At 39.5% G+C, this 26,034-nt stretch overlaps 1 protein-coding gene across 5 annotated transcripts in view; it reads right to left on the bottom strand.

Moving 5' to 3' along the window:
* The window catches only part of slc44a4.S (solute carrier family 44 member 4 S homeolog), a 40,806-nt gene extending 17,835 nt beyond the window's left edge, over positions 1–22,971 (bottom strand). The window contains exons 1-6 of one of the 5 annotated variants that reach the window (XM_041575249.1): positions 22,896–22,971; positions 9,580–9,628; positions 9,423–9,496; positions 1,283–1,361; positions 1,000–1,099; positions 34–150 (exon numbers count right to left, since the gene is read on the bottom strand). In XM_041575249.1, the coding sequence (XP_041431183.1) occupies positions 34–150; positions 1,000–1,099; positions 1,283–1,361; positions 9,423–9,496; positions 9,580–9,628; positions 22,896–22,914 (438 nt within the window). In that variant the 5' untranslated portion in view covers positions 22,915–22,971. Of the gene's footprint in view, positions 1–33; positions 151–999; positions 1,100–1,282; positions 1,362–3,407; positions 3,460–9,422; positions 9,497–9,579; positions 9,629–13,582; positions 13,926–22,895 lie in introns of those variants that run through there. The other 4 variants (XM_041575248.1, XM_041575250.1, XM_041575251.1 and 1 more) reach the window with 4 other exon arrangements.
* Between the last annotated feature and the right edge of the window lie 3,063 nt (positions 22,972–26,034).

The raw sequence follows: 26,034 nt of genomic DNA on the forward strand, positions 1-26,034 counted from the left end.
TTTAAGACACACTACAGAAGTCATGACACTCACCAAGTTTGTGATGGTCAGATTAATACTTGGCTGACAGTATTCCTGGTTATAAACTTTGGCTGGGGAGTCATTAGAAATTGCCCACATAAATTCCGTAGGACATTTCTCGACACAGACCTGATAGAGGAGAGAGAGAGAAATCATGGCACTACTACATTATTTCTACATTTTTTAAGCAGTTCTCAAGCTTGATAAAAGGTCACATGGCCTGAGACGTTGCTGTTATGCCCTAAGAGTGCAATAAAGGCATTTTTATCAAAACCAATTTGTGGTGCTGTTCTTAATATTGTACATTGATGGTGCGTGCACTACCAAGAGATGATAATTAAGGGGCACATTTACTATGGGTTGAATATCAAGGGTTAATTAACCCTCGATATTCGACCATCGAAGTTAAATCCTTCGACTTTGAATATCGAATTTGAAGGATTTACCGTAATTCATTCGATCGAAGGAAAAATCGTTCGATCAAACGATTAAATCCTTTGAATCGAACGTTTCGAAAGGATTTTAATCCATCGATCGAACAATTTTCCTTCGATCACAAATTGCTAGGAAAGCCTATGGGGAACTTCCCCATAGGCTAACATTGGTGCTCAGTATGTTTTAGGTGGCGAAGTAGGTGGTCGAAGTTTTTTTTAAAGAGACAGTACTTCGACTATCGAATGGTCAAATAGTCGAACGATTTTTAGTTCGAACCGTTCGATTCGAAGTCGTAGTCGAAGCAGCCAATTCGATGGTAGAAGTAGCCAAAAAAATACTTTGAAACTCAAAGTATTTTTCCTTCTAATCCTTCACTCGAGCTAAGTAAATGTGCCCCTAAGTGTCGTGCCGACTACTTGCTTTGAAAATACATACATATACCTACAGAAACAGGAGTGTAGGGTGCACATATACCTGCACTCAGTGGAGGAGTAGAATGGTGTGAGATGTAAATAATAGAATGTAAATCAAAAAAGAAAATACCTGTGTGGTGGGACATTGCAAGCCATTCATTGCTGCAGCTAGGATGTTTGTGCCAGTGACACACTTCAGCAGGTCATAATACAGAACATTGGGCTTCCCTCTGGTGCACAAAAATGTAATTAAAAAGGGGCCAGATAAGGAGAAAATGGGCAAAATCAGAATGAGGAATAATAGAAACAAAGAAAAGTGAGACATCTTTATGTAATTCAAGCAAAGAGGAAAATGCATGCGTGAGAAGACAAACGTAAGAAAGGTGAAGAGGGGGGGGGGTCTGTGTACTCACTGATTTTCCCCTATGCCACAGTACATTCCTGTAGAATTGCGCGGGTATATAACCTGGCGAGGGTCACCGTATAACCAAGCTAGGAAACAAACAGGAATGCAGAATATATTACTTTATATATATATATATATATATACATACAGCAGACATGTGTACTTAATTACTACTCAAAAAGACTGCAGGCATGTTAGAATTCCTCACATGTATCACCTGGAATTTCGGAAAAAACAAGCCTTGATCGTCAGTGAGATTGTCATTTTTCTATTTATCTTTTTATACTCTTGTATGGTTGTTAGTAATACGTTTCAATGCTTTTAATCCATGCACCAGTTATGTCTTTAAATCTTTCCATATTAAAGGGTAGTCAACCCCTACACTTTTTGTATAATCTTTGAAAGTCTAATACTAACGATTTAATATACAATAAACATTTTCAGTGGTTTTAAGGCAGAGACACACGTGAAGATTCTGGGAGATTTATCAGCCTTATCATCTCTTCTTCGGGTGACTAATCTCCCCAAAAAGCCTTCCCACCGGCTAGAATCTACATTTCTGGCGGGATGGCACTCGGAGTGCTTCGTTTTCCAAAGTCGCCCGAAGTTTCCTCATGAGGCAACTTCAGGCGACTTCAGAAAACAAAGCGCTCCGAGTGCCATCCAGCCGGCTAGAATCTAAATCGGGGAGATCAGTCGCCCGAAAAGGAGATCAGTCGACTGGCGACTAAATCTCTCTGAATCTTCGCGTGTGCCTGTGCCCTTAAAGTATTTTGTGAATCTAATAAATATTAAAAGCAGTATATTTTGGTTTATATTCTCTGCACCCCTCGTTCTAGCTTCCAAAATATTGTTGCAAGCCAGCTGATTAAAGTTCATTAACATACCAGGAGAAAAACTGAATCCTGTTCTATACTTTCAAGAATCAGACCCAAATGGCAGAAAGAGATGAACAAATACTGATTTCAATGGCAATTACATTTACAAATAACTTTATAACCCATAAAAAAATATGTGAAAGTTTCTTAGAATTATATTTCCTTTCATTATGCAAACAAACAGTTTATGGGCGCATGACCCCTTTTATCTGATGCTTCAATCAATTTTATTTTATCTAATTTTCTTACTAAAAAGGTTGATTTATGTGAAGAGGTACAGGTATAGACTCCATTTTATCCAAATAATCCAAATTTTTTAAAAATGATTTCCTTTTTCTCTGTAATAATAAAACAGTAGCTTGTACATGATCCCAACTTGGATATAGTTAATCTCAATTGGATGCAAAACAATCCTATTGGGTTTAATTAATGTTTAAATGAATTTCTAGTAGACATGAAGACCCAAATTACGGAAAGATCCGTTATCCGGAAAACCCCAGGTCCCGGGCATTCTGAATAACAGGTCCCGTTCCTGTACATCAAGGCCTTACATGAAAAATAGGGGGAGCTGAATATATGCATATGAATCAATGAATCAATAGTATGGTTATTTAAGAAAATGCCTACATCATTTGGTTACCTAACAAGCAGATATTCCCCCCCAATGTGCCCACAGAATGTGAGCTATATCAGGCTAAGGCAAATACTTGTTCTGTATGATAGATTGGACAATATTAACTGAGCTTAAAATTGTAACCGACAACTGATGTTAATGCTACTGCTGGCAGTAAGGAGTTTTACCTGCTACACAGTGCACTTATATAGCAGCTATAAATAGCAATATCAGGTTGGGCTTTTTATAATGACTCTTTATGGCCTTTTGTAATGTCGTTTATGGGTGCAATAATGGGTGCAGATTTGAATTCAAAAAAAATATAAGGAAGGCAATTTTCACTTTGTCTGCAATGTGTTTTTGCCATTTCCTGGACCTGATCATTTAAAAAAAGTAATGTGAATGGTGTAAGTCTTGTCCAACATCTAGTACCCCACGGAAAGCCAAGCACAAATATGGTCATTTTGTTTCTTTTTTTCCCCACAATCCCTGCAGTGTTGTTGTATGCTGATATTTCCTAAGCAATAGTGTTCCTCTGTTAAGGGAGAAGGAAAGCTACGGAGGCATTTTATTGCCAATAGATTAGCTGCAATAGTGCAAGCTAGAATGCTATATTTATTCTGTAGAATGTTTTACCATACCTGAGTAAACAGCTCTAGAAGCTCTCTGTTTGTTTAGGATACAGCTGCCATATTAGCTTGGTTTGACATCACTTCCTGCCTGAGTCTCTCCCTGCTCACTCATAGCTCTGGGCTCACATTATAGCAGAGAAGAGAAAGGGGGTGGGGAGGGGAGCAAACTGAGCATGCTCACACCCGGGGCAAGGAGGTTTAAGCTGAAGGCAGGAAGTCTGATACAGAAGTCCATATGTACACAATAGAAGGAAAGAAATGCAGTGTTTCTTTTGACAGAGGACTCAGAGCAGCACTACTTTGAGGGTTTACTGGTATATTTTGGTGGACCTTTCTGATAAGGCTTTTAACCTTTCCTTCTCCTTTAACCATTACTTTCACAGTAGCCAAACTCACTGTTTCTGCCTGTAAACCATTTGTGTTTGAATGCAGAAGTAATTCCTATAACACTCACAGTTTACCTGAATAATGGAAAAAATCACACAGGAGAAACCAGAGCTTTGAAGGAGTGAATCACATCAGAATATAAAATCCCCTTGATCATGCCTTTCTCCTCCAAGGGGACTCAAATGAGTTGTTCCCAGTCTTCCCTTCCACCCACCCCTTATAAGAGCTGGGCACTGGGAACTAGATTTCTTTCTACTCGGCAGGATGGGGAAAAGGAGCTTCATGGGATACTTAAAGAGATACTGACACCAGAAATTCAACTCTGTCATAATATTGCCTTTGAAAGCTACTTATAACTTTGTCATAAAGTATTTGCAGGATGCTTTTACATTACTTGCTTGATGCCTCATGTTCCTGTATGAAGGGGCTGCCATATTTGTGCAGCAGGAGTCTGTTAGCATTAGAAACTAACAGGCTGAGATGGGATAGTCAGGTTGGCAAAACAGTCAGGTTTAGAAACTTCAACTTACAATAACTTAGATAAACAAACCTCATAGCAAAGAACGATCAACATGACCTATAGGTAACTTTAAATGTACATATTTTAAAAAGTAGTTTTTAGTGTCAGTATCACTTTAAGTAGCAAGATCTGCAGTTTCCCGTCCCCATGCTTTCTACCAGAGACCAGGAATGCCATGATCTCCTGCTCTTCATGGTTGATTGTGTACCTTTTAGTCTAAATATGTTACACCAGACAAACAAATCAAATCAGTGGACTATTTAGTAAATCCCCTGTTACAGGGAATGGAGTTCAAGGTGCCAGAAGCAGCATGGCCCTGTACTTGAAGCCTGCCATAGGGCACATGGTAAGCACGGAGGCTGTCTGTAACCAGTGCTCTCTGATTTGTGCATATATCTAAAGGGAAAGTTATGCAGCATGATAGGGGTCGCACAGATATTTCCCCCAGCCTGCCCCACATGAATATCAAATAGTGCTGACTAGAGCACCAAGACCTGAACCTATGGGTGCTGCGCAGGGTGAAAAGTCTGAAAATATGGCAGTTTGCACTTATTTCTTTGCAGAGCACAAATCACAATAAAAAGAAAATATTCCACTTACACAGGCATATTTATCAACCATAAAAGTTTAAATTTGGAGTATTTGCAACAAAAATGGAAATTCACCACATCACCAATTAATTAAAAAGGAGAACATGACAAGTTTTGCCAAATTAACTGCATTGGTGAAGATTCTCTTTACCATGGCAAACATTTACAACTATTCTCTAGGTCATGTTGCTCACCAACCCCGTGGATGTTGCTCCCAGTGGCCTCAAAGCAGGTGTTTATTTTTGAATTCCAGGCTTGGAGGCAAGTTTTGGTTGTATACAAACTAAGGGGCATATTTATCAAGGGTCGACTTTCGAAAATTTCTAGATTTGAATTCAAAAAGACCAACAGAAATTAAGTCAAAGTTTTTTTGGGTTGAATAGGTCAGTTTTTGATCGAATAGGTCCGTATTCAGCAGAATACGAATCGTTCGAATTGAAGGAATAGCGCATTCGATCGAATTCGATTTTTCAAAGTCCACCAATTGACTCCAAATAGGAGGTCCCCCATAGGCTAAAACAGCAATTCTGCAGGTTTTAGATGGCGAATGGTCGAAGTTGAATTTTTAAAGAGACAGTACATGATAAATTTTGCAAAATCTAATTGAATTTGGACTAGTCGAAGTACACAAAAATAGCTCGAAATTCGAATTTATTCAATACGAAAATTCACCTCGACCTTTGATAAATCTGCCCCATGGTGTCCTGCCAAACAAAGCCTCCCATAAGCTGCCAGTCCACATAGTGCTACCAAATAGCCAATCACAGCCCTTATTTGGAACCCCCAGGAACGTTTTTAATACTTTAATACTCACGGGTACAAAAGGTTGAGGACCCCTGCTCTAGGTGATCTGTCTCCAGTAAATATTCCCCATTACCAAGAGCAGAAAATGGATTTTTCTCTAGGTTCCGAATGGCAAACTGCCTTTATAAATATAGAGCAGCCACTTTTGTATCTTATTATCGATGTCACCTTTTCCAAGCTAATATCCCACGTCATTTTTTTTTTAATGGCTACTGTCTCTAGATAATGTTCCCCACTACAAGTGCACGGGGAACGTTCCCTGTTAGTTTTCACAGAGAATTTTTATGTCAATAGAAAATTCCCCAAATTTCTCTTGCAAATTGAGGTGACCATTTGGTGCAGTTACGAGGAGAAAATGCAGACTTTAGTAAATATACCCAAAACATAGTTAATACAGTTGGAAAAATCAAACAAAAGAGCACAATACAAGCAAAGTCTCATACCTGTACCGCAAGAACATACAAGAAAAAATACTCAGTGCCCAAACATCAATGGCATAACTACAGAGGAATTGCAGGAGACTCGTGATTTTGTGTTTGTTATTGTGGGGCCCAAAACATTTTGGGTGAGGGGAGCTTGAGGCAGGCCCTCAGAGTTACACCAATGACAAACATTTATTCAAGAAGGAAAATAGGAGGAATAAGCAGGTGAGAATCTGCGTTATAAAACAATTACATGTATGAGAAAGAAAGTGTAATCTGTTCTGCAATTAAAACTGTCGCCAGCACAAGAGATACACAAAATAAACAGGACACCACCAACTTTATGACTCTGAGTTGCTTTGCAGCATTGTAAGGATATATGCTATCATTAAAAGATATCAGCTTTATCACTATAGATAAACACTTAAAGCTACTTAGAATGATATCCACGTGTAGGTACTGACTACACAGCAAGTACCGTATATACTCGAGTATAAGCCGTCCCGAGTATAAGCCGAGGTACCAAATATACCTCCAGTATATACTCGAGTATAAGCCGAGTATAAGCCTAGGGTGAGAAATGCAGCAGTTTCTGGTAAGTTTCAATCAAAAAATTGAGGGTTTCTGCTCCCATTGGAGGTGCCGGCGTCTCGTTTTTGGATGTCGACGACCATTCTTGGATGGCGGCGACTATTCTTGGAGACTATTCTTGGATGCCAGCGACTATTCTTGGAGGCCGGCGACTATTCTTAGATTGTTTTTGCGCTTGATCCGAGTATAAGCCGAGGTAGAGTTTTTCAGCATATTTTGGGGGCTGAAAAACTCGGCTTATACTTGAGTATATACGGTAATGCTCTTTGGTAGTGTGGCAAGCCTAGACCCTCTCATTCCCACTCACATCTCAGCACTGCTATAATTAACCCCACTACATCCTGGAAAGGATACTGAACTTTTTGAAAATGAAATATTGAAATATAGCAGTTTTTGTTTTTAGATATTGTCTATAGAGCAATAGCCCTAGACATTCCTGGTAACATTTTGGCTACAAAGCCAAATAAAATGTTTATGGATCAAATATGCACCAGTTCTAAATGTTTATTTTTTTATATTTTCTAAGGACTTAAAGAAGAAGAATAAAATGGGCAAGGTATCATTGCAACTTAAATGGATAAACTGCTAATTCTGGTTTTTGCCATGTCAGAGGTTTAAGTGTTTATTCAGGTTTCTCAACGATTTTCTGAGACTAATTATTTGTTGGGCAGTATCACCTGACCATCCTATGTTATGGGAATCTGATTTCTTGTCCCATGGTACAAATGGCACTGGATATCTTTATTCTTTTACCCTGCTCTTTTTCCCCTAGTCTCCATTAGCCACTGTACTATATAGGAGGGTTGGGCTATGGTGGTTTTACTATGAAGTGATAAACTCATTAAAAAGGCAAAGGTGCATCATAAAACTTGTGTGTACGGCATACAATAGAGTAGATGGTACCTATGCACATTATCTGCTTCTTGCCCTAATGGCTACTTGGCCTTATTTCTCTTGAATCCAAAAAGGGGCAGAAATATGAGTAAGCATACCAGTTATTATTATGTTTTAGGGTGTTGACTAGCTTGAGAGCACATTCTGTATTGTATTATAGAGTTGCATTTTGAGGTTATAAAAAAATAAAACAAAGAAAAAGCTGGTTATTAATTGTTAGGTTTTTAAAAGATGTTTAAAAACAAACAGTTGCTTTGTTGTACATGTCCAACCAGCTGGTCTTCTGGCCTTGGCATGCAGGGTGTGGGGCTTAAAGGGTTACAGTAATGGGAAAAAACCTTTTTTTTCCCAAAATACATAAGTTAATAGTGCTGCTCCAGCAGAATTCTGCACTGAAATCCGTTTCTCAAAAAAATTAATTATATTTAATTTTGAAATCTGACATGGGGCTAGATATATTGTCAGTTTCCCAGCCGCCCCCAGTCATGTGACTTGTGCTCTGATAAACTTCAGTCACTCTTTACTGCTGTACTGCAAGTTGGAGTGATAGCACAATGGAAAGGTAGCCAGATAGCAGCTCCCTAACACAAGATAACAGCTGCTTGGTAGATCTATGAACAGCACTCAATAGTAAAACCCAGGTCCCACTGCGACACATTCAGTTACATTGAGTAGGAGAAACAACAGCCTGCCAGAAAGCAGTTCCATCCTAAAGTGCTGGCTCTTTCTGAAAGCACATGACCAGGCAAAATGACCTGAGATGGCGCCTACACACCAATATTACAACTAGGGATGCACCGAATCTAGGATTCAGTTCGGGATTCGGCCTTTTTCAGCAGGATTCGCATTCAGCTGAATCCTTCTGCCCCGCGGAATTGAATCCAAATCCTAATTGCATATGCAAATTAAGGGAGTGGAGGGAAATCACGTTTGTCACAAAACAAGGAAGTAAAAAATGTTTTACCCCTTCCCACCCCTTATTTGCATTTACGAAATAGGATTCGGTTCGATATATTTCACGAAGAATTCAGGGGTTCAGCCGAATCCAAAATAGTGGATTCGATGCATCCCTAATTACAACTAAAAAAATACACTTGCTGGTTCAGGAATGACATTTTATATTGTAGAGTGAATTATTTGCAATGTAAACAGTGTAATTTAGAAATAAAAACGACATCATAAAAATCATGACAGAATCCATTTAATTGTTATACAGTAGGCAAGGATCATAAGATTGCTATTGCTGTAGTTTTTATGTGGAATCAGATTGATTTCCTGGTGCCGCAATACTTTGGCTTTGCTAAGTGCAACAAAGTCACCCTGGTAACCATTCTGATTAAGAAATGCCTCAGGGAATTACCGTAAACTCAAACTCTTCCAGTGGAGACGTCCCATAGACAAGAACTTTACCACTGTCACAATGCTGGTATGAGATCCGTTATCTGGAAACCGTTATCCAGAAGGCTCAGAATTATGGAAAGTCCATCTCCCATGGACTCCATCAAATAATTTTAAAAAAAATTCTCTGTGATAATAAATCAGTAACTTGTAACTAAGATATCAATAATCTTTATTTAATTGGATTTAATAAATGTTTAAATTATTTCTTAGTAGACTTAAAATATAAAAATACAGATTATGGAAAGACGTCTTAACTGATAAATCCCAAGCATTCTGGACGGCCCAATACCTGTATTAAAAACATCCTGAAAACTGTCCTAAGTATAGCCAACTAGTTGTTACTGTATTAAAGTTTTCTTTAGGTGAAAGTCCCCAAACATTACAATAATATAAAAATAAAAGGAGTAGTTCATACCTAGTATTCCCACTACCATGTAACCAAGTAAAAATACCATGAAGAGAACACAGCAGATGATATCAGTGCAGCTCCTGAAAAGAGAGAGTTGTGAGAATAGAAGCTAACATATAGGTTGGATAAAGGCGAAACAAAATAGGAAATCTTTCTGACTTACCGTTTCTTAATGGGACCCTTAAAACTAGGGTCATATTTTGCAGGTTCACCTGCAGGAAGAAAAATAGAACATTTATAAGGGTATATTATAAAATGGGTATAGAAATACTAAAAAAAAAAACATTTTTTATCTCTCTGTTATTTTGGATTGGTTGTTGCTATTGGAACAGTCACATTCTATACTTTGTGTGTAATTTACTGTCAGCATCTTTTTTCATTTTTTTTATTGATTTTCTTTGCTATTTAAAACAATAACCAAAAGAGCTTATACATTGAACAACAGATGACATTTTCCAATTATAGAGTTAAAAGAAAAGTTTCTTTCTGTACAAGGCAATGCTATTTAGAGATATTTTGTATCAGTAGAAGAAAGTGTCAGTATACATTTTGTGGCAGCTATAATATACATTAAACAAATAAACAATTTTCCCATTAAATAAACAATTTTCCCATACTGTTGTTTCTTAGTGTGGGAGGGTGGCGGGGTAAACCAAAAAACAAAAGGGGGATTTGTGAATGATCTTGTTCATTCTGAGTCAATAGAGCGGGGAGATGTTCAGTTAGCCATGGAGTCCATATCTTTCCAAACTTTTGAGGGCAATCTCTACTGATCTATGTCAGTTGATATACTGTAAGGGGGCTGAATTGTTAACTAATTCGAAGTGAAATCGGAAAACTTTGTGACTTTTGGCACATGCGCAGTAGATCCGTACCGGTGAAATGCTCCTACTGCGCATGCGCCAAAAACGCCGGTCAAAGCAGGAAGAAGACCGCTTGGGAGAAGATGGCGCCTGTGAACTCCGTGGACTGGACCTGCGCAGAGGGGTGAGTAACAAGTTAGGGGCATTTGCCCGGCGGGACAGGTAGGCCAGGGGGGAGGAGGGAGGGGGGGTAACACAGGGGAGGGTGGAGGGTTTTTGCGCCCAGGGAATTTCCTTCTCCTTTAAGGTTGGGCAATGGGTGAGAATAAGAAAACCCTCAACCAGGTCAAAATTTGATCCCATATTGTCTGACCCCATTCAGACCCACAGTCAGTTGGGACCAGTCACCTACAAATTGCAGGATGGATCTACTTTGCATGTGAGCAGTTTAGTACCTGTTTCTGAGCCTTCACAGGTGCGGGACACTGCCTCTAACTGGTATTTCTGGGATGATACACCGAATGTGGTTGCACAGCCACAAACACCAGAAAACCCATCAGGCAATACTCCACCCCTTGTTGAACAGGCCACTGAAATATGCCGAAGTTCAGCCAGCACAAGCAACTTACCTAGGCATCTGGATGACTATGTACTTTATAAGGTTTCCAGGTTTTGAAGCATAATAGAGAGGGGGAAGATGTTGTGTATTTGCATAAGCTGTGTTCTAGTGTGTGTTCGTGTGTGTGTGTGTGTTCGTGTGTGTGTGTGTGTGTTTGTGTGTGTGTGTGTGTGTGATTACAAGATATAATTACTTCTTTTCAGCTAATTACTAGTGGAAATTACTCATCTAACCTTGAGAACTGCCAATATCCATTAACTACAGTTTACAGGTAGAAGTATTGCTGTATGAGCATGTTTATCTGCAAACATACACAAAAATAAAAAATAAATATTATACTTATAAAGGCAGTATACCCCCTTGTTTCCCATGAGTGCAATGAATAAATGTCCTTCTGTGCACTAGTAATCAAATGATCTGCATTGAAAGCACCAAGCATGGAATCGTGTCAATGTCCCTGTTTAGCTTATGACATTTAAAAAAAAAAAAAACATTTTGTGAGTAAAAATAGGCCAAAAATACAGTTTGGCCCATAAATCTTTGGACAGTGACAACTTTTTTTCTAATTTTGGTTCTGTACATTGCCACAATGAATTTTAAATGAAACAATTCAGATGCAGTTGAACTGCAGACGTTCAGCTTTAATTCAGTGGGCTGAACAAAAAGATTGCATAAAAATATGAGGAACTAAAGCCTTTTTTTAACATGATCACTTCATTTCAGGGGCTCAAAAGTAATTTGACAATTGACTCAAAGGCTATTTCATGGGCAGGTGTGGGCAATTCCTTCATTGTGTCATTATCAGGTGAAACAAGCCATCCTTAAGCTGCAAAAACAGAAAAAGCTCATCCGAGAAATTGCTACAATATTAGGAGTGGCAAAATCTACAGTTTGGTACATCCTGAGAAAGAAAGAAAGCACTGGTGAACTCAGCAACGCAAAAAGACCTGGACCCAGGGCCGGACTGGGGGTAAAAAGCAGCCCGGGCAAAAAAAATCAAAGCAGCCCACATGTAAACATGTGATGATCTTGTACACATCCACTCATATATTGGGGTAAAACTGCAAAAAATGATGTGCAAAATGAGCTGCCTTTCTTTCTTAAGTGTAATTCATGTAAAAATATGTTAAAGATTCTGCAGCCTTGTGCCTTTATATGGTCACAGAACCCCTCAGCGACTTCTAATATCCTGATCATTTACAGTAGGGGGTACATTATCCCTTATAATACATGAGTGATACTCAGAGTTCCCTGTATAACTCAGCCTGCAGCCTTGTGCCTTTATATGGTCATAGAACCCCTCAGTGACTTCTAATATCCTTATCATTTACAGTAGGGGGTACATTATCCCTTATAATACATGAGTGATACTCAGAGTTCCCTGTATAACTCAGCCTGCAGCCTTGTGCCTTTATATGGTCATAGAACCCCTCAGTGACTTCTAATATCCTTATCATTTACAGTAGGGGGTACATTATTCCTTATAATACATGAGTGATACTCAGAGTTCCCTGTATAACTCAGCCTGCAGCCTTGTGCCTTTATAATGTCACAGAACAACACCTCAGTGACTTCTAATATCCTTATCATTTACAGTAGGGTATAGGGTTACTATAGGCACCATCTCTCCCTACTATACCTGTATTCCCACAGTTACACTCCCTTCCCAGAGACTATTATCCCACTGTTACTATAGACACCATCTCTCCCTACTATACCTGCTATCCCACAGCCACACTCCCTTCCCAGAGACTATTATCCACTGTTACTATAGGCACCATCTCTCCCTACTATACCTGCTATGCCACAGTCACACTCCCTTCCCAGAGACTATTATCCACTGTTACTATAGGCACCATCTCTCCCTACTATACCTGCTATCCCACAGTCACACTCCCTTCCCAGAGACTATTATCCTACTGTTACTATAGACACCATCTCTCCCTACTATACCTGTTATCCCACAGTCACACTCCCTTCCCAGAGACTATTATCCACTGTTACTATAGACACCATCTCTCCCTACTATACCTGCTATCCCACAGTCACACTCCCTTCCCAGAGACTATTATCCCACTGTTACTATAGGCACCATCTCTCCCTACTATATCTGCTATCCCACAGTCACACTCCCTTCCCAGAGACTATTATCCCACTGTTACTATAGGCACCATCTCTCCCTACTATACCTGCTATCCCACAGTCACACTCCCTTCATATAACATTTACAGGAGAAATACACCTGTCCCTCAGGTTCATCCATTCAGTCCCCACCCCAAGCATCACAGTTGAAGATGTATAGAAAGGAATTAGTAAGGATTAGGAGGGTGTTATTTTCTTTATATTAATGAGCAGCACACTGAATCACATATAAACAAGCAATGTTCACCAGGGCACAAACAATAATAGCTGCCATTCCTAAATATAAATAATAGCTGCCATTCCTAAATAAAAATTTTATAAACCATCTGTCCTTCCTTCGTTTTTTGCATAAACCATTCCTGGTATTTCCCAGAAAAAAAATTTATCCAGAACCATTTTTCACAGCATCCTATTTAAACAAAAAATACCTCATTTATTCTGTAATAACAAGACAGAACTAGATCTTAATTAAGCCAGCATAAATCATTTTATTATGGGGTAGGATAAGACCAGCCCAAGAAGACTAAACAATCCTAAATATAATGAGAATGAAAGGTGGACAGCCCTCAGTACCCCCCTCCCCATTGCGGGGCCTTACTTACAGCACAGAGTACTCCATAGAAGGGCTGCAGGGACACTCACACAGCACGGCAGCAGCAGCAGCGTGAGAGGAGTGGGAGGGGCAGAGCCACGTGGGAGATAGGACGGAGGAGCGGTCCTAGTGCCCATCGGATGTATTCAAAGAGCTCCTGAGGCAATCAGTGCTGTGTTGAAGGTGAGGAGCGGCCCACTTAAATAAAATGTAGTGCGGCCCGTCGGGAGAATGCCCGAACACACAGATTGTCAGTCCGGGCCTGCCTGGACGTCCACTGATGACAACAGTGGTTGATGATCGCAGAATCCAGCTAAATGCAGTCAAATTGATTGGGAGGCGTTTCATAATACAGATGGACAATGACCCAAAACATACAGCCAAAGCAACCCAGGAGTTTATTAAAGCAAAAAAGTGCAATATTCTTGGATGGCCAAGTCAGTCACCTGATTTGAACCCACTTGAGCTGCATTTCACTTGTTGAAGACAAAACTTCGGACAGAAAGGCCACAAAGAAACAGCAACTGAAAGCCGCTGCAGTAAAGGCCTGGCAGATCATTAAAAAGGAGGAAACCCAGAATCTGGTGATGTCCATGAGTTCAAGACTTCAGGCTGTCATTGCCAGCAAAGGGTTTTCAAGTATTAGAAATTCGCCATCAACTTTTCCTCATACAATGTAATGGGAAACAAACACTGGGTAGTTACACAAAGTATTTATACCTAGATGCTCGCAATGGCAATAATAATGATTTCAAGTGAAGGCATAAAAATAAGCTTGACGTATTAATGCAAATTTTTATGGAGCTAGACAAGAAGAAGTTCTCACGCTAGCAAATATGCCCCATTGTGTAATACTGAAACCTGATTTTAAAGGGCATGTAAAGTCTAAAATAGAATAAGGCTAGAAATGCTGTATTTTGTATACTAAATATAACCATGTACTTACTGCACCACAAGCCTAATCAAACAAATAATTTATGCTTTCAAAGTTGGCTACAGGGGGTCACCATCTTGTAACTTTGTTAAACATCTTTGCCAGACTAAGACTGTGCACATGCTCAATGTGGTCTGGGCTGCTTAGGGATCATCATAAACAAAGCTGCTTGAGTTCTGCATGGCTGGGAAGTAAGGCAGGGGCTCCCCCTGCTGTTCATAAGTATGATTGTTTCCCTGCTCAGCAGTTAGGGACTGTCTGACAATTCCTATCGACAGCAGTAAATGAAGAGAGAATTTCACTGCATACAGTCAGGTTTCTTATAAAAACAGTACACATTTTTTAATTAAAGTATATTGGAGATAGGTTTCTTTTTCATTAAAGAAAATAAAAATGGGATTTTATTTTTTGCCTTTACATGCCCTTTAAAACCATGAAATATTTTTAAGACCATATTTGCATGATGTAGTTCATATAGCGGATTTATTAAAGGGGTCTTCCAATTAAGGTTGGGAAGGCAATCAAAAAAAATCCTTTTTTTTTTGCTATTCAATATCACTATTTTTGAAGATAGCCATGTACAGGAATAACAAGTTTCAGAACATAGCTCTTACAAATGAAAACTAACCATACACAGACATCTGCATGCATGTATGGTTCTAACAGTTCACCTTCACAATGCTTGTTCAATTGATCATACAAGAAAAGACCAAAACAAGGACAATGAATTATGGCTATCCAGACAAGTAGTGGGGTAACCCCCACATACTCCCTGCAAATGATTATTTTTCTTGCATGGGTGAAACTGTTTTCATCATAAAATTTTTTTGATGCTGGCGAATTTTCAATAGAGTTTTGCAAATTTATTCGATGGCGCGGAATTGCGGAAATTCGCAGCAAATTCGCCCCAGCCGAATTTATTCGCCCATCACTACTCATTAACCAGGCAACATATTTTAACTGTTACAGAACTTTTGTCTATTTAACCCTAGAAAAGACTATGACCACATAGTATTAGAGTTTGTGTTAAAAGGGAGTCTTTTGGGTGTGATAGTTGTGTTTAAAAGCGAACGCAGAATCAGTAACACTTGTTAAAATATACATGGTCATGTAGACCTTTTAAGTTCTCTATTAGAATATAAAAAGGATCTTAAATTTCTCCATGTGACTATTTATGTCTACACATCCTTACACATATCTAACGTTACAGTATTTTGTTTAGATAAGCCCTTGTGGGTTGTTATTTTTTCATTTTTTACTTCCTACTCAAATCTCCTTCCTCCTCACATATTCTCCTCCACCTCAACAGGTTTTCTTATCTCTTCCCTAAGGCACACACAAGCTGTATACTAAATAAGAGCCACGTCACTCTCTTAATCTGTGTATTAAGTAACACTTCCTTAACAAATCTATCCATGTAGAAAAGTGACACCCTGGTATTTGAGGTAGGGACTGTGCAGCTAGGATGTGATTTGATGGTAGTCCACTAATCAGCACAGTGTGAATGAGAGCCCAAAAGACAGCACATGTTATAGAGCTGTATTTAAACATCCTAACATAATAAACTCAACAGACATGTTAAATCAGGGGTGCAGCAACGTAACTAGAGGGGGGCGGGCCCTGGCGCGGGACGTGCAGCCGGGCCCCCGCCCCCTCCGTAGGCCCCGAATCTGCCCAGAATCAGCAGCGTGCGAGCTTCCGGGGGGCCCTGAGGGGGTGTGGGCCCTGGTCCAATCGCACCCCCTGCTCCCCCGGTAGTTACGCCACTGCAGGGGTGTCCAAAGGTAAATCGAGATCTGTGGGCCTGTGTGGCATTTTTGAATTACTCTCTGCTTCCCATAATACAGACCATGTTCTATGTTTGCAATTAGCATTGCCTTTTTTTAAAGGAGTAGGAAAGTCATTTACCACTTGGGGGTGCCAAATGTTAGGCACCCCCAAGTAAATGTATTTACTTATCTGAAACCCTGGGCCGGAGCTCCTATCAAACTGCACCGGCCCGGGGTTATTCCAGCGAGCACCACAGAACGCTTCTCTTCCGGCTTCTTCTTTCATTAAATTTCCCGGGGCAGATACATGCGCAGTAGAATGAAAAAGCCGACTTTTTAGTTAAAGGTCGGCTTTTCACTTGAGCAGCCGTGAGAAGAAGCCGGAAGAGGAGTGATCCCGTCGTGCTCGATAGAATAACCCCAGACCGGTGCAGTTTTCTGCTGATAGGAGCACCGGCCTGGGGTTTCAGGTAAGTAAATAAATTTACTTGGGGGTGCCTAACATTTGGCACCCCCAAGTGGTAAACGACTTTTCTTCTCCTTTAACTCTGTTCCTTTTTGTTCCTAATTTGGATTGCCCAGTGCTGCAAAAATCTGATTTTTTATGACCCATTCTTTAGCTCTGACTCCTGGTTATACTGTAGGTATACCATGTTCCCTAATCTCTGATGTTGTAGTCATTCTAGATTTCCACTGTCCCCATTACCTTGGCATAACACGGTTACCAAAATCTAGATATTTGATGTCTATTGATCCTATAGCTCAGCCTTCTCCTGTCCTAAATTTTGCTTTGTCCACTATTCCCATTAACTCCGATCTTCTTAATTCTTGATTTACATGAACACTGCACCCCTTAATCCTCGTCTGCCTTTCTAGATTGGAATGCCCAATGCTCTCACTATTGCCTCCATATATGTACTTGTGCCAGCAGCAGCCAAATATCCATTATATCATCTGTTTACCTGTGCAAGTAGCAGCCAAGATATTGCCCACAAATATGTACCTGTGCCAGCAGCTGCCAAAAGGGAGCTGGGGAGTGATTCTGTCTGGAACAGGGGGTTTATAAAGTTGAAAAACTATTAAAGGCCAAGCAACTCAGGGTTTAAAAAAGAAAGAAAAGAAATTTCCCTAAAAGTGTGCCCCATCCATGATTGCGCCCTAGGTGGGCGCCTACTCTGCCTGCCCCTAGTTCCAGCCCTGCAGGGAGGGAAGACAGAAAAGAGCAGGAGACAAGGAAAACTCTCATTCTAATATGTACTACATACAGTGACACAGTGCTGGTGCCCCATTAGCATTTTGAATAAGGTGTGAACAGATGAACAATGTGGCAGTTTCAGTCTGGGTCTCAGGTTGAACAGTACAGGCTTTAGGATGTGAACAATAGAGGTGTCACAAGTGTGAACAATACAGGGGGATCACAGGTGTGATACAGGGGATTGGAGTCTGAATTTGAAGTTTAAACAATACAGTGATACCTTTTAAATTTTACATATGGTAAACAGACACAGCATCTGGGGGGCCAAAGAAGGGGCCAGTGTGCCCTGATTGTCGTGACAATCACGCATCGATTCATCCCCTGCAAAATCACTTGAGCAAAGGAACTTAAAATATTTCTTCTTGGAGGCCCTGGCAATAGTTACAGTATAAAGAAGAAATAGGAACTTCATGTAAAACTGTGCTCATTTTATTAAGGATTAAAGGTTAAGAGACAAAACAAGGAAATATGGGAGAAGCAAAAATCTCATAATTAGATGGATTACTTACTGCTGTTGCTTGCGGTTATATATTTAACCACTGCCTTTTCTGAATCACAACTGCTAGGAAATAGATGACATATTAACAGTATTGAAAAAAATTGTGCTCCCATTCAGCATGTTTTCTCTTTACTCTGAATTAACCCTTAAAAGATTGTTAGGAAGGGTGTAGTGCCTATATAGGCAGCAGTGATGGTGGTGGGGGGTGAAAATGCATAAACTATGCATGTTTATTGTGTGTGCATGGTCAGGCTTGTATGCCCTTCAGTTAATTCAGAGCATGGAGTGTAGTAGGGCCTCCTGTGCCCCTAGCCTTAAAGGTTGTAGATTTAGAATCCTTGTTGAGAACAATAACTACTATTGTACAAGCAATTATACATAGTTCTACCAAAGATATATTCTAGCCAATGAACATACACCAAGGCTAGTGGCCAGGATTAAATGTCCCTACCCTATCGTATGCCATTTTTCTTTAGTACTGTGCAGTAGCCTCTTTCTCCTGCACCCGGGACAATTCTGTGCCCGGCACCACCTCAATGAATCTATCCTAATTCTGCTCACATGCTTACCCAGTTTGTACTTCAACAACGGAAGGAGTCACATATTTTTTGCTGTGTCAGGCAACCTGTCACACATTAAATTGGAAAACGGGGCAATTGCCCCTTTCCGGATTTGTGATTACAGTTTATCTTTTGCCACAATTGTTGGTAAAGGCTGGCATGACTGCACTTCGTGTCATACTTTTTTTGTATCTCCTGTCTTATTGTATTCAAGTTCCCCTGCTTGAGGTAGCCTTACTAGAAATGTATTGGAGCAGTTGTGGGGGCCCACCGATGAGATCAAGATTCTCACCATACCACATGGCAAGAGTGGCCATGTCTGCATCAAGGGTTAAGAAACAATATATTGCAGCACTGATTTAAATAGACTTCTCATGTTGTCATACCGGCAAGAGGAGGAAGTTAACAGTGATAAAAACATTTTACAAGCCTTTCCCAGCAGATCTCCAATTACAGCTGCCTACACAAAACCTTGATTGGATCTGGTTCCATCTGTACAGCATTGCTGCATGATTAACTACAAAAACACCCTGAACAAAACCTAACCTTGCCTGTACATAGAGCAGCCAACCAAACTGGTCTTCGTATTGTCAGTGCAGAGAAAGTCTCCTATCTTTGCTTGCAGCTCATGTAGCATGCCTTCAGGATCTACTGACTTGAAGACTGAGTGATAAGAAGGTGTCACAGTTATTTTGTCAGATAACAGTAGTACCAAAGATATCTTGAAGTTTGCTGGGCTAGTGAGACCCAACAACTTGTTTGAAAAGCCTTTTGGCTTGCTGTTATTATATGTCCTTATTATTTCTAGTTGTATTACCCGATATACAGCAGCAGAGATTCATGTGATCAGAATGTGAAAAATATATAAAAATTACCCTATGGGGTTAGTTACTATACTCCAAATGCCAAGAACCTGTAAAATTCATATTTTTAGGTATAAAATCAGAATTTTTAATGGAATTTTTTTTTTTAGAATTTATTATACCCCGAGGATGGAAAAAGTCAATGGGAGAAGTCCCAAAGATTTTTTGATCTGCTCTGGGTTTCGTGCAATAATCCGAAGTTTTGAGGGTTTTCGGGTGGAAATTCAGAAAAACTCGTAATATTTGTATTTTTCACGATTTTTTCCCGCAAACAAAATTTTCGGGAAAGCGTATCAATAAATAAGCCAAAAAAAAACAGGTGCGGATTTGGTCTGAATTTTTTTCAGTTAATATTGAGATAAATTCAGACTTTGAAGGTAGATATTTCCTAAAGTTTAGTGTTTATTTTTTTAACAGAAAGAAACACAAAGCATGCAACGATATACTGTAACATATAAAGTATAACAACAAGCATATTACTAGATGGAACCAAATTTTAGAATGTTTTCTTTTCCGTAGGGATACACCAAATTCATTCAGTGTTGGTTTACCCAAATACCAAATCCTTTAAAGGAAAGGTGTCTGAATGCCAAACTGAATCTTGGATTGGATTTGGTTTACTTCTCCAACAACCTCATCAAGCAAGCAGAAGGGTCAATTACTCTTCCAACAGGCTGTAATGCAAGAGCACTAAGTGGTGTAACAGTATGCTCTGTACTGCTCATCCACAGAACACTTTGCCTGAAAGAAAGTTTGCCGCTCTTCATAGAATTAGAAAAGTGTTTGCAAACGCAGATATACATATATTCCATGGCTGCAGAACATAAATAGACGGTGTCACATATTATACGGTATCTAATATTATATGAGGCATATGTGGAAAAATTTTGATTGTTTAGAGATATGCAATGGCACACATGGAGTTACAGCAGTTTTACCATAGGCAACTCATCTGAAAAAGCCTTCGCACCAGCATTTTTGTAAATTGTCAGTGGAAAACCTGCTTAGTAGCCCAAAGTTACTCCTTGTGCTTTCAGGCTTTCAGCTATTACACGAAGCACAGGTGTAGGGACAAGGAATACTAGTGTTACAGGGTGAAACTAGTGCTACACTATGGGGCTGATTCACTAAGGGTCGAATATTGAGGGTTAATTAACCCTCGATATTCGACTGGGAATATCGAAGACGAAGGATTTAGTGCAAATAGTGCGATCGTAGGATCGAAGGCTTATTCCTTCGATCGAACGATTAAATCCTTCGAATCGGACGTTTCGAAGGATTTAAATCCAACGATCGAAGGAATATCCTTCGATCAAAAAAAGTTAGCCAAGCCTATGGGACCTTCCCCATAGGCTAACATTGACTTCGGTAGCTTTTAGATGGCGAACTAGGGGGTCGAAGTTTTTTTTAAAGAGACAGTCGAATGGTCGAATAGTCGAACGATTTTTACTTCTAATCGAAGTCGTAGTCGAAGGAGCCCATTCGATGGTCGAAGTAGCCCAAAAAAAACTTCGAAATTCGAAGTTTTTTACCTTCGAATCCTTCACTCGAAGTTAGTGAATCGGCCCCTAAGTGTTTAGGTAAGTGCCACTTCTTATTTCTTATATTCCTTTTGTTAATAAGCTTTCCTACTGGGGTCTGCAAGATACAAATGCACAATTTAATATATGTTCTATGAACTTTGGTCACAAGGGTGTGATACTGTAAATACAACACGACATAGGCTCTTGAATTTTGTGCTATTCCATAAAGATTTTGGGCACTGGAGCTTTTATAATGGATCATGTAAGAGATCAATGAAACAATACCCTATTGATTTTAATACATGCCCAGATGGTCTGATTCTTGGCATGTATAGCAACCTTTAATTTACAAGACAATGATCTTGATATACAAGTCATTTAACCAAGTAAATGATCAATAATCTTATGTTACTTTTTTTATTTTCCAGATAGATGGGTTTTCTCATCTCCCTTTGGATCAGCTAGCAGTTTGACAGGACAAAAAGTTTCACATTTATTAGCTTGTGTCTTTTTTCAACCTCAAGTACCATGTTAGAATATTTATCAGTTCTGTGGACAGTTGTTTTTCTAGATAAACTACTAAATGACAGTTATAATAACAACTAGTCAAGGTAGTTATCTGTTTTGCCATAGGCTTAGGAGCAATGTGAAGCTGATCACTGAACAAGAAAGACTGAGACCGTTCCATGATTATCCATAGCATACATAACGTATGAAAACACATTTACATTCCCGCAGTTGCAAGCATGGCTATCATTTATAAATGCGGATACATCGAGTGAGTTATGCTGTGGTTTGGACATATACCAAAAAAACTTTTGTAAAAAAATTTACAAAAGATTGGCTAAACACAGAATCTTAAGGATTATTTGCATAGTTGCATTTCAAAACAACTAAAGTGGTCATCAAAAAAAAAAACCCCAACAAAGGTGAGTGCGAACAGAGCCCACACTTTAGTTGAGGGAAGCAAGGTTGAATGTCTGCACTAGTCAGTCAGTATTAATATGTTACCCAACACAAAGCAGTGGAATGGGAATCCAGAGTCATGTTACTGAAGGGTGACTGGCAAACACTGTCAACATATTATTTCAAGCATTTCCAAATTTTAGAATCAACTGTTTGGGTTTCATTGCTAGGGTTAACTGGTTTTGTACTACTGGGATTAAAGAGGAAACAGGAGTCCTGCTGTCAGGTCGTACAAAGAGGAAGGCAAAATTAACCTCTGAGCAAGGAATTATAGCAAAAATTAAAACAGGTAGAAAATGCATTCTTTGGAGAAATGGGAAAGTGTCACTTTACAAAAATCTGAATAATACCAGAAATATAGTAAGGAGCAGTAGTATTACACGGAAGGTCAAGCTTGGTAGCCAACATACTTTCTAGATTTCAGGAAAATCCATTAGGTAGAATATTAGCCCTGCATGGGATCAGGACAGAATATGAAATACAATCTTGAATAATTATTGTTGGAGAAACTATAGGAACCAGCTGCTGGATTATGGTCTGTTGGGCTGTAAATGAATTTGTGATTACCCCAAACCCCTTTGATATGTGCAAGAAAGGGGAAGTGCAAGGGGACATACTGGGGAAAACTCTGCCTGGGATAAAGGTAAATGGGACAGGGAAACAAGAAGAAGGGGCAGAAACAAGAAGAAAATGCAGAAACAAGAAATAAGGGCAGAAACAAGAAGAAGAAGTGGCAGAAACAAGAAGAAGGGGGCAGCAGAAGATTGGATTGATGTATTAGAGGCAAGGGGGGCAGGTACAATTGGAGTATAATAAAGAGATTATCAGGAGGTGTGGGAGCAGACAGTGAGAGAAAGTAAATATAAATAAAAACAGGTGCTGAGCAGAAGCAGATGAGCGAATGGATAAAGAGGAGGCCAAGTGAGTGGAAAGATAACACAACCCATTACTTACCATATTCATCAGATCCCATTCTTCCCTTTTCAGCCGCCGGCTCCCACCGCTATACCACCTTTCCCACTGCCCTGCTGAGCCACGCCCAACCCTTTACCTGAATGCACAAAAGCCCCGCCCACAACCAACACCCTAGGAATAGAAACAGGTGCGAAGTAAGCGGCGTGAAAATCACACCCACCGCCGAACAAGCCACGCCCACGTACTCTCGTTTAGCCCAGCGTAGTGTACACATTGCTGCCTGAGGCAATTTACAGGTCACACACATCACTGCCCCCTGACTTCCTACATACACGTCCAGATCATGGGATACTGGCCTTAGAACTTGGCGCCATAAGTGAACTTTAGGGGATACTGTGCCGAGTACAGAGAGAACGTCAATTTTACCTGGAATCAAATATTTTAATTCACCGTATCAAAAATTACTGGTGCATTTTGTATGTGGTACTCACCGATCTATCTCAGTTCCTTTCTGACAAAAACAATGGAAGACTATCCTGCTTTGTGGCAGAGATTTTAGCTGTACTCTCAGAGACATTGTCCCACAAGACAGGCTCACATTCCCTTCAGGACAATGACAGACAGCACTTTGTCACCTGTGGGAAATCTTCTTCACTCTGGGGTGGGCGGGAATCACTACATATAAAATACTTAAAGGGAAAGGCACCTGTTGGGCATAAATATTATCTCCAACCAAAGTTGAGGGCTAAGGCTAAATGGACACCCTTTCCCCTCCCCGCTGGCAATTTTCGCTCCCCTCTGGCCTTTTCCCCTCCGACGATTTCCCCTCCCTGACGAATCAAAATTAGGTAATTATGTCTTTTTACTCCAAACTACCATACTGCAAAGCTATGCTAAATGCAACGGTTTTTATGACATTTCTGAAAATCGCCTAAAAATATTGCAATTGGCCACATTTATCTCAACTAATTTCTAACAAGAGATAAATGTGGCCTACAAACAAGTCAGCTGGCATGTGCGGACCCCTCTGCTGCCAATTCGCTTTCTGTGAACATAGACCCTTGACTACATATTATGTGCCTCAAGACCCTCTTAACAGCAAAGACCCCCCAAAACCATATGTATTTGGAAAGTAGGCATTCAGACGAATCCAACAAAGATAAAAATGTCTTTCTACACCAAACTACCAAACTGCAAAGCTTTTCTAAACAGAGGTTTTTACATCTCTGAAAATCGCCTAAAAATGTTGCAGTTTGCCGCATTTATCTCACAATGTTTTACGCACAAAGAAAAATCACCCTAAATAGTGACGTGAGAGGTTTACAGATCAGTTTGATGCCCAATATACATAGATTTACCAAAGTATGTGGTATGTACAGACCACAAATTAAAAACTTGCATATGAATTTTCACGCTGGCCAACTCAGCTGCTGAAAAGAGAACCCTAACTGTATGTTATGTCCTGTAAGACTCCCAAAATATAAAAAGACCCAAAAAACACCATATATTTTTGGAAAGCATATATTCTGGCGGATCAAACTAATTAAAATATATCTTTCTATACCAAAGCACCAAACAGCAAAACTATACTAAAGATACATAAGGAACAAAAAGCTCAGAAGGGCTCAGCAGCTGCCGTACTTGCTTGGCGGTTAAAGGGTTAAAGACAAATATGTCAATACTGAAAGCCCAAGTTCTTTAAACAAAGCTAATTCTATATATATATTTTTTTAAATATTTGCTTGTTATGTCAAATTCCCCAAACCTCTATAGACATGTCAGATTATGTAGTGGCAAATTCATGAGTCAAATTTTTATCAGATACATGTTTTTTTTTTTCAAACTGTAGAAATACATCTACAACTTGCAGGATGTGATGGCATGTTTCATAAGCAGTGTAGGTAGGTGCAGGTAAAGAAGTTTTAATTAAAAAAAACAACAACAATAAAAAGTAATTTGGATTTCAGGTTTAATTTGCAAAGTACTTTTATTATACAGTTTTTTTATGTCTGGGTGGCAGGTCCATTTTAAGAATGGCAAAAGACTAGCTTTTAAATTTAAGTTTCTGGATCTGCAGGTGCTGAATAATTGATAATCTGACCTCCTGTATACCAGAAAGTTATCACTTAAAGTTATTTTGCTGTTGTTTTTAGGAAGAGCATTAACTCAGCTTGTTTAGTTGTTTCCATCATACTTTGAGCATCTGCTGTATTAAAATAGGTGCTCTGTGCTATGCCCTTTAAGACCATGACATAATGCAATTTACTAAAATTACAAAAACCTGGCCAGAAGATCTGAAAAAAATTCTAATTTCAAATTACAGGTATGGAATCCATTATGCAGAAACCTCATCCCTAGCCTCTAAGCCTTCTCCAAAAACCTCATTCCATCATTAAAGATCAGAGCTCAATCAACAAGGAAAGTGTCTGCCTCATGCACTGAAGCTGATGATAATTCCCTGGATCACATCTATAGAGCTGCTACATAGAGCAATCCAAATACTTTTGTTCAACACAACAGAGTAGACATCGCTCAGGAAGCTTCCTTTGGCAGTAAAATCCTTCAGAAGGCAGTATAACCAGAGAGTCTGCTCTTAGTACTTGCTAAGTCTATGTCTGTCAATGGTCCCTTCTCCTCAGCAGCTGTTTGCCATTTAGTAAAAAACAGGCAGACAGTACTCATTTAAAGGAAAACTAAAGCGTAAAGGACAAGGAATTGCAAAAAAAATTAAATCCAATTTCTTTTAATGAAAAAGAAACCTATCTCCAATATACTTTAATTAAAAAATGTGTACTGTTTTTATAAGAAACCTGACTGTATGCAGTGAAATTCTCCCTTCATTTACTGCTGTGGATAGGAATTGTCAGCTAGTCCCTGCTGAGCATGGAAACAATCATACTTATTAACAGCACGGGGAGCACCCACCATACTTACCAGCCATGCAGAATTGAAGCAGCTTTGTTTATGATGATCCCTAAGCAGCCCAGATCACACTGAGCATGTAAAGGGTCATGGTCAAGCAAAGATGTATAACAAAGTTACAAGATGACAGCCCCCCGTGGCCAACTTTGAAAGCATAAATAATTTGTTTGATTAGGCTTTGTGGTGCAGTAAGTTCATGCTTATGTTTAGTATACAAAATACAGCATTTCTAGCCTTATTCTATTTTAGACTTCCC

The sequence above is a fragment of the Xenopus laevis genome, chromosome 8S (assembly GCF_017654675.1).
Source record: "Xenopus laevis strain J_2021 chromosome 8S, Xenopus_laevis_v10.1, whole genome shotgun sequence".
NCBI lineage: Eukaryota > Metazoa > Chordata > Amphibia > Anura > Pipidae > Xenopus > Xenopus laevis.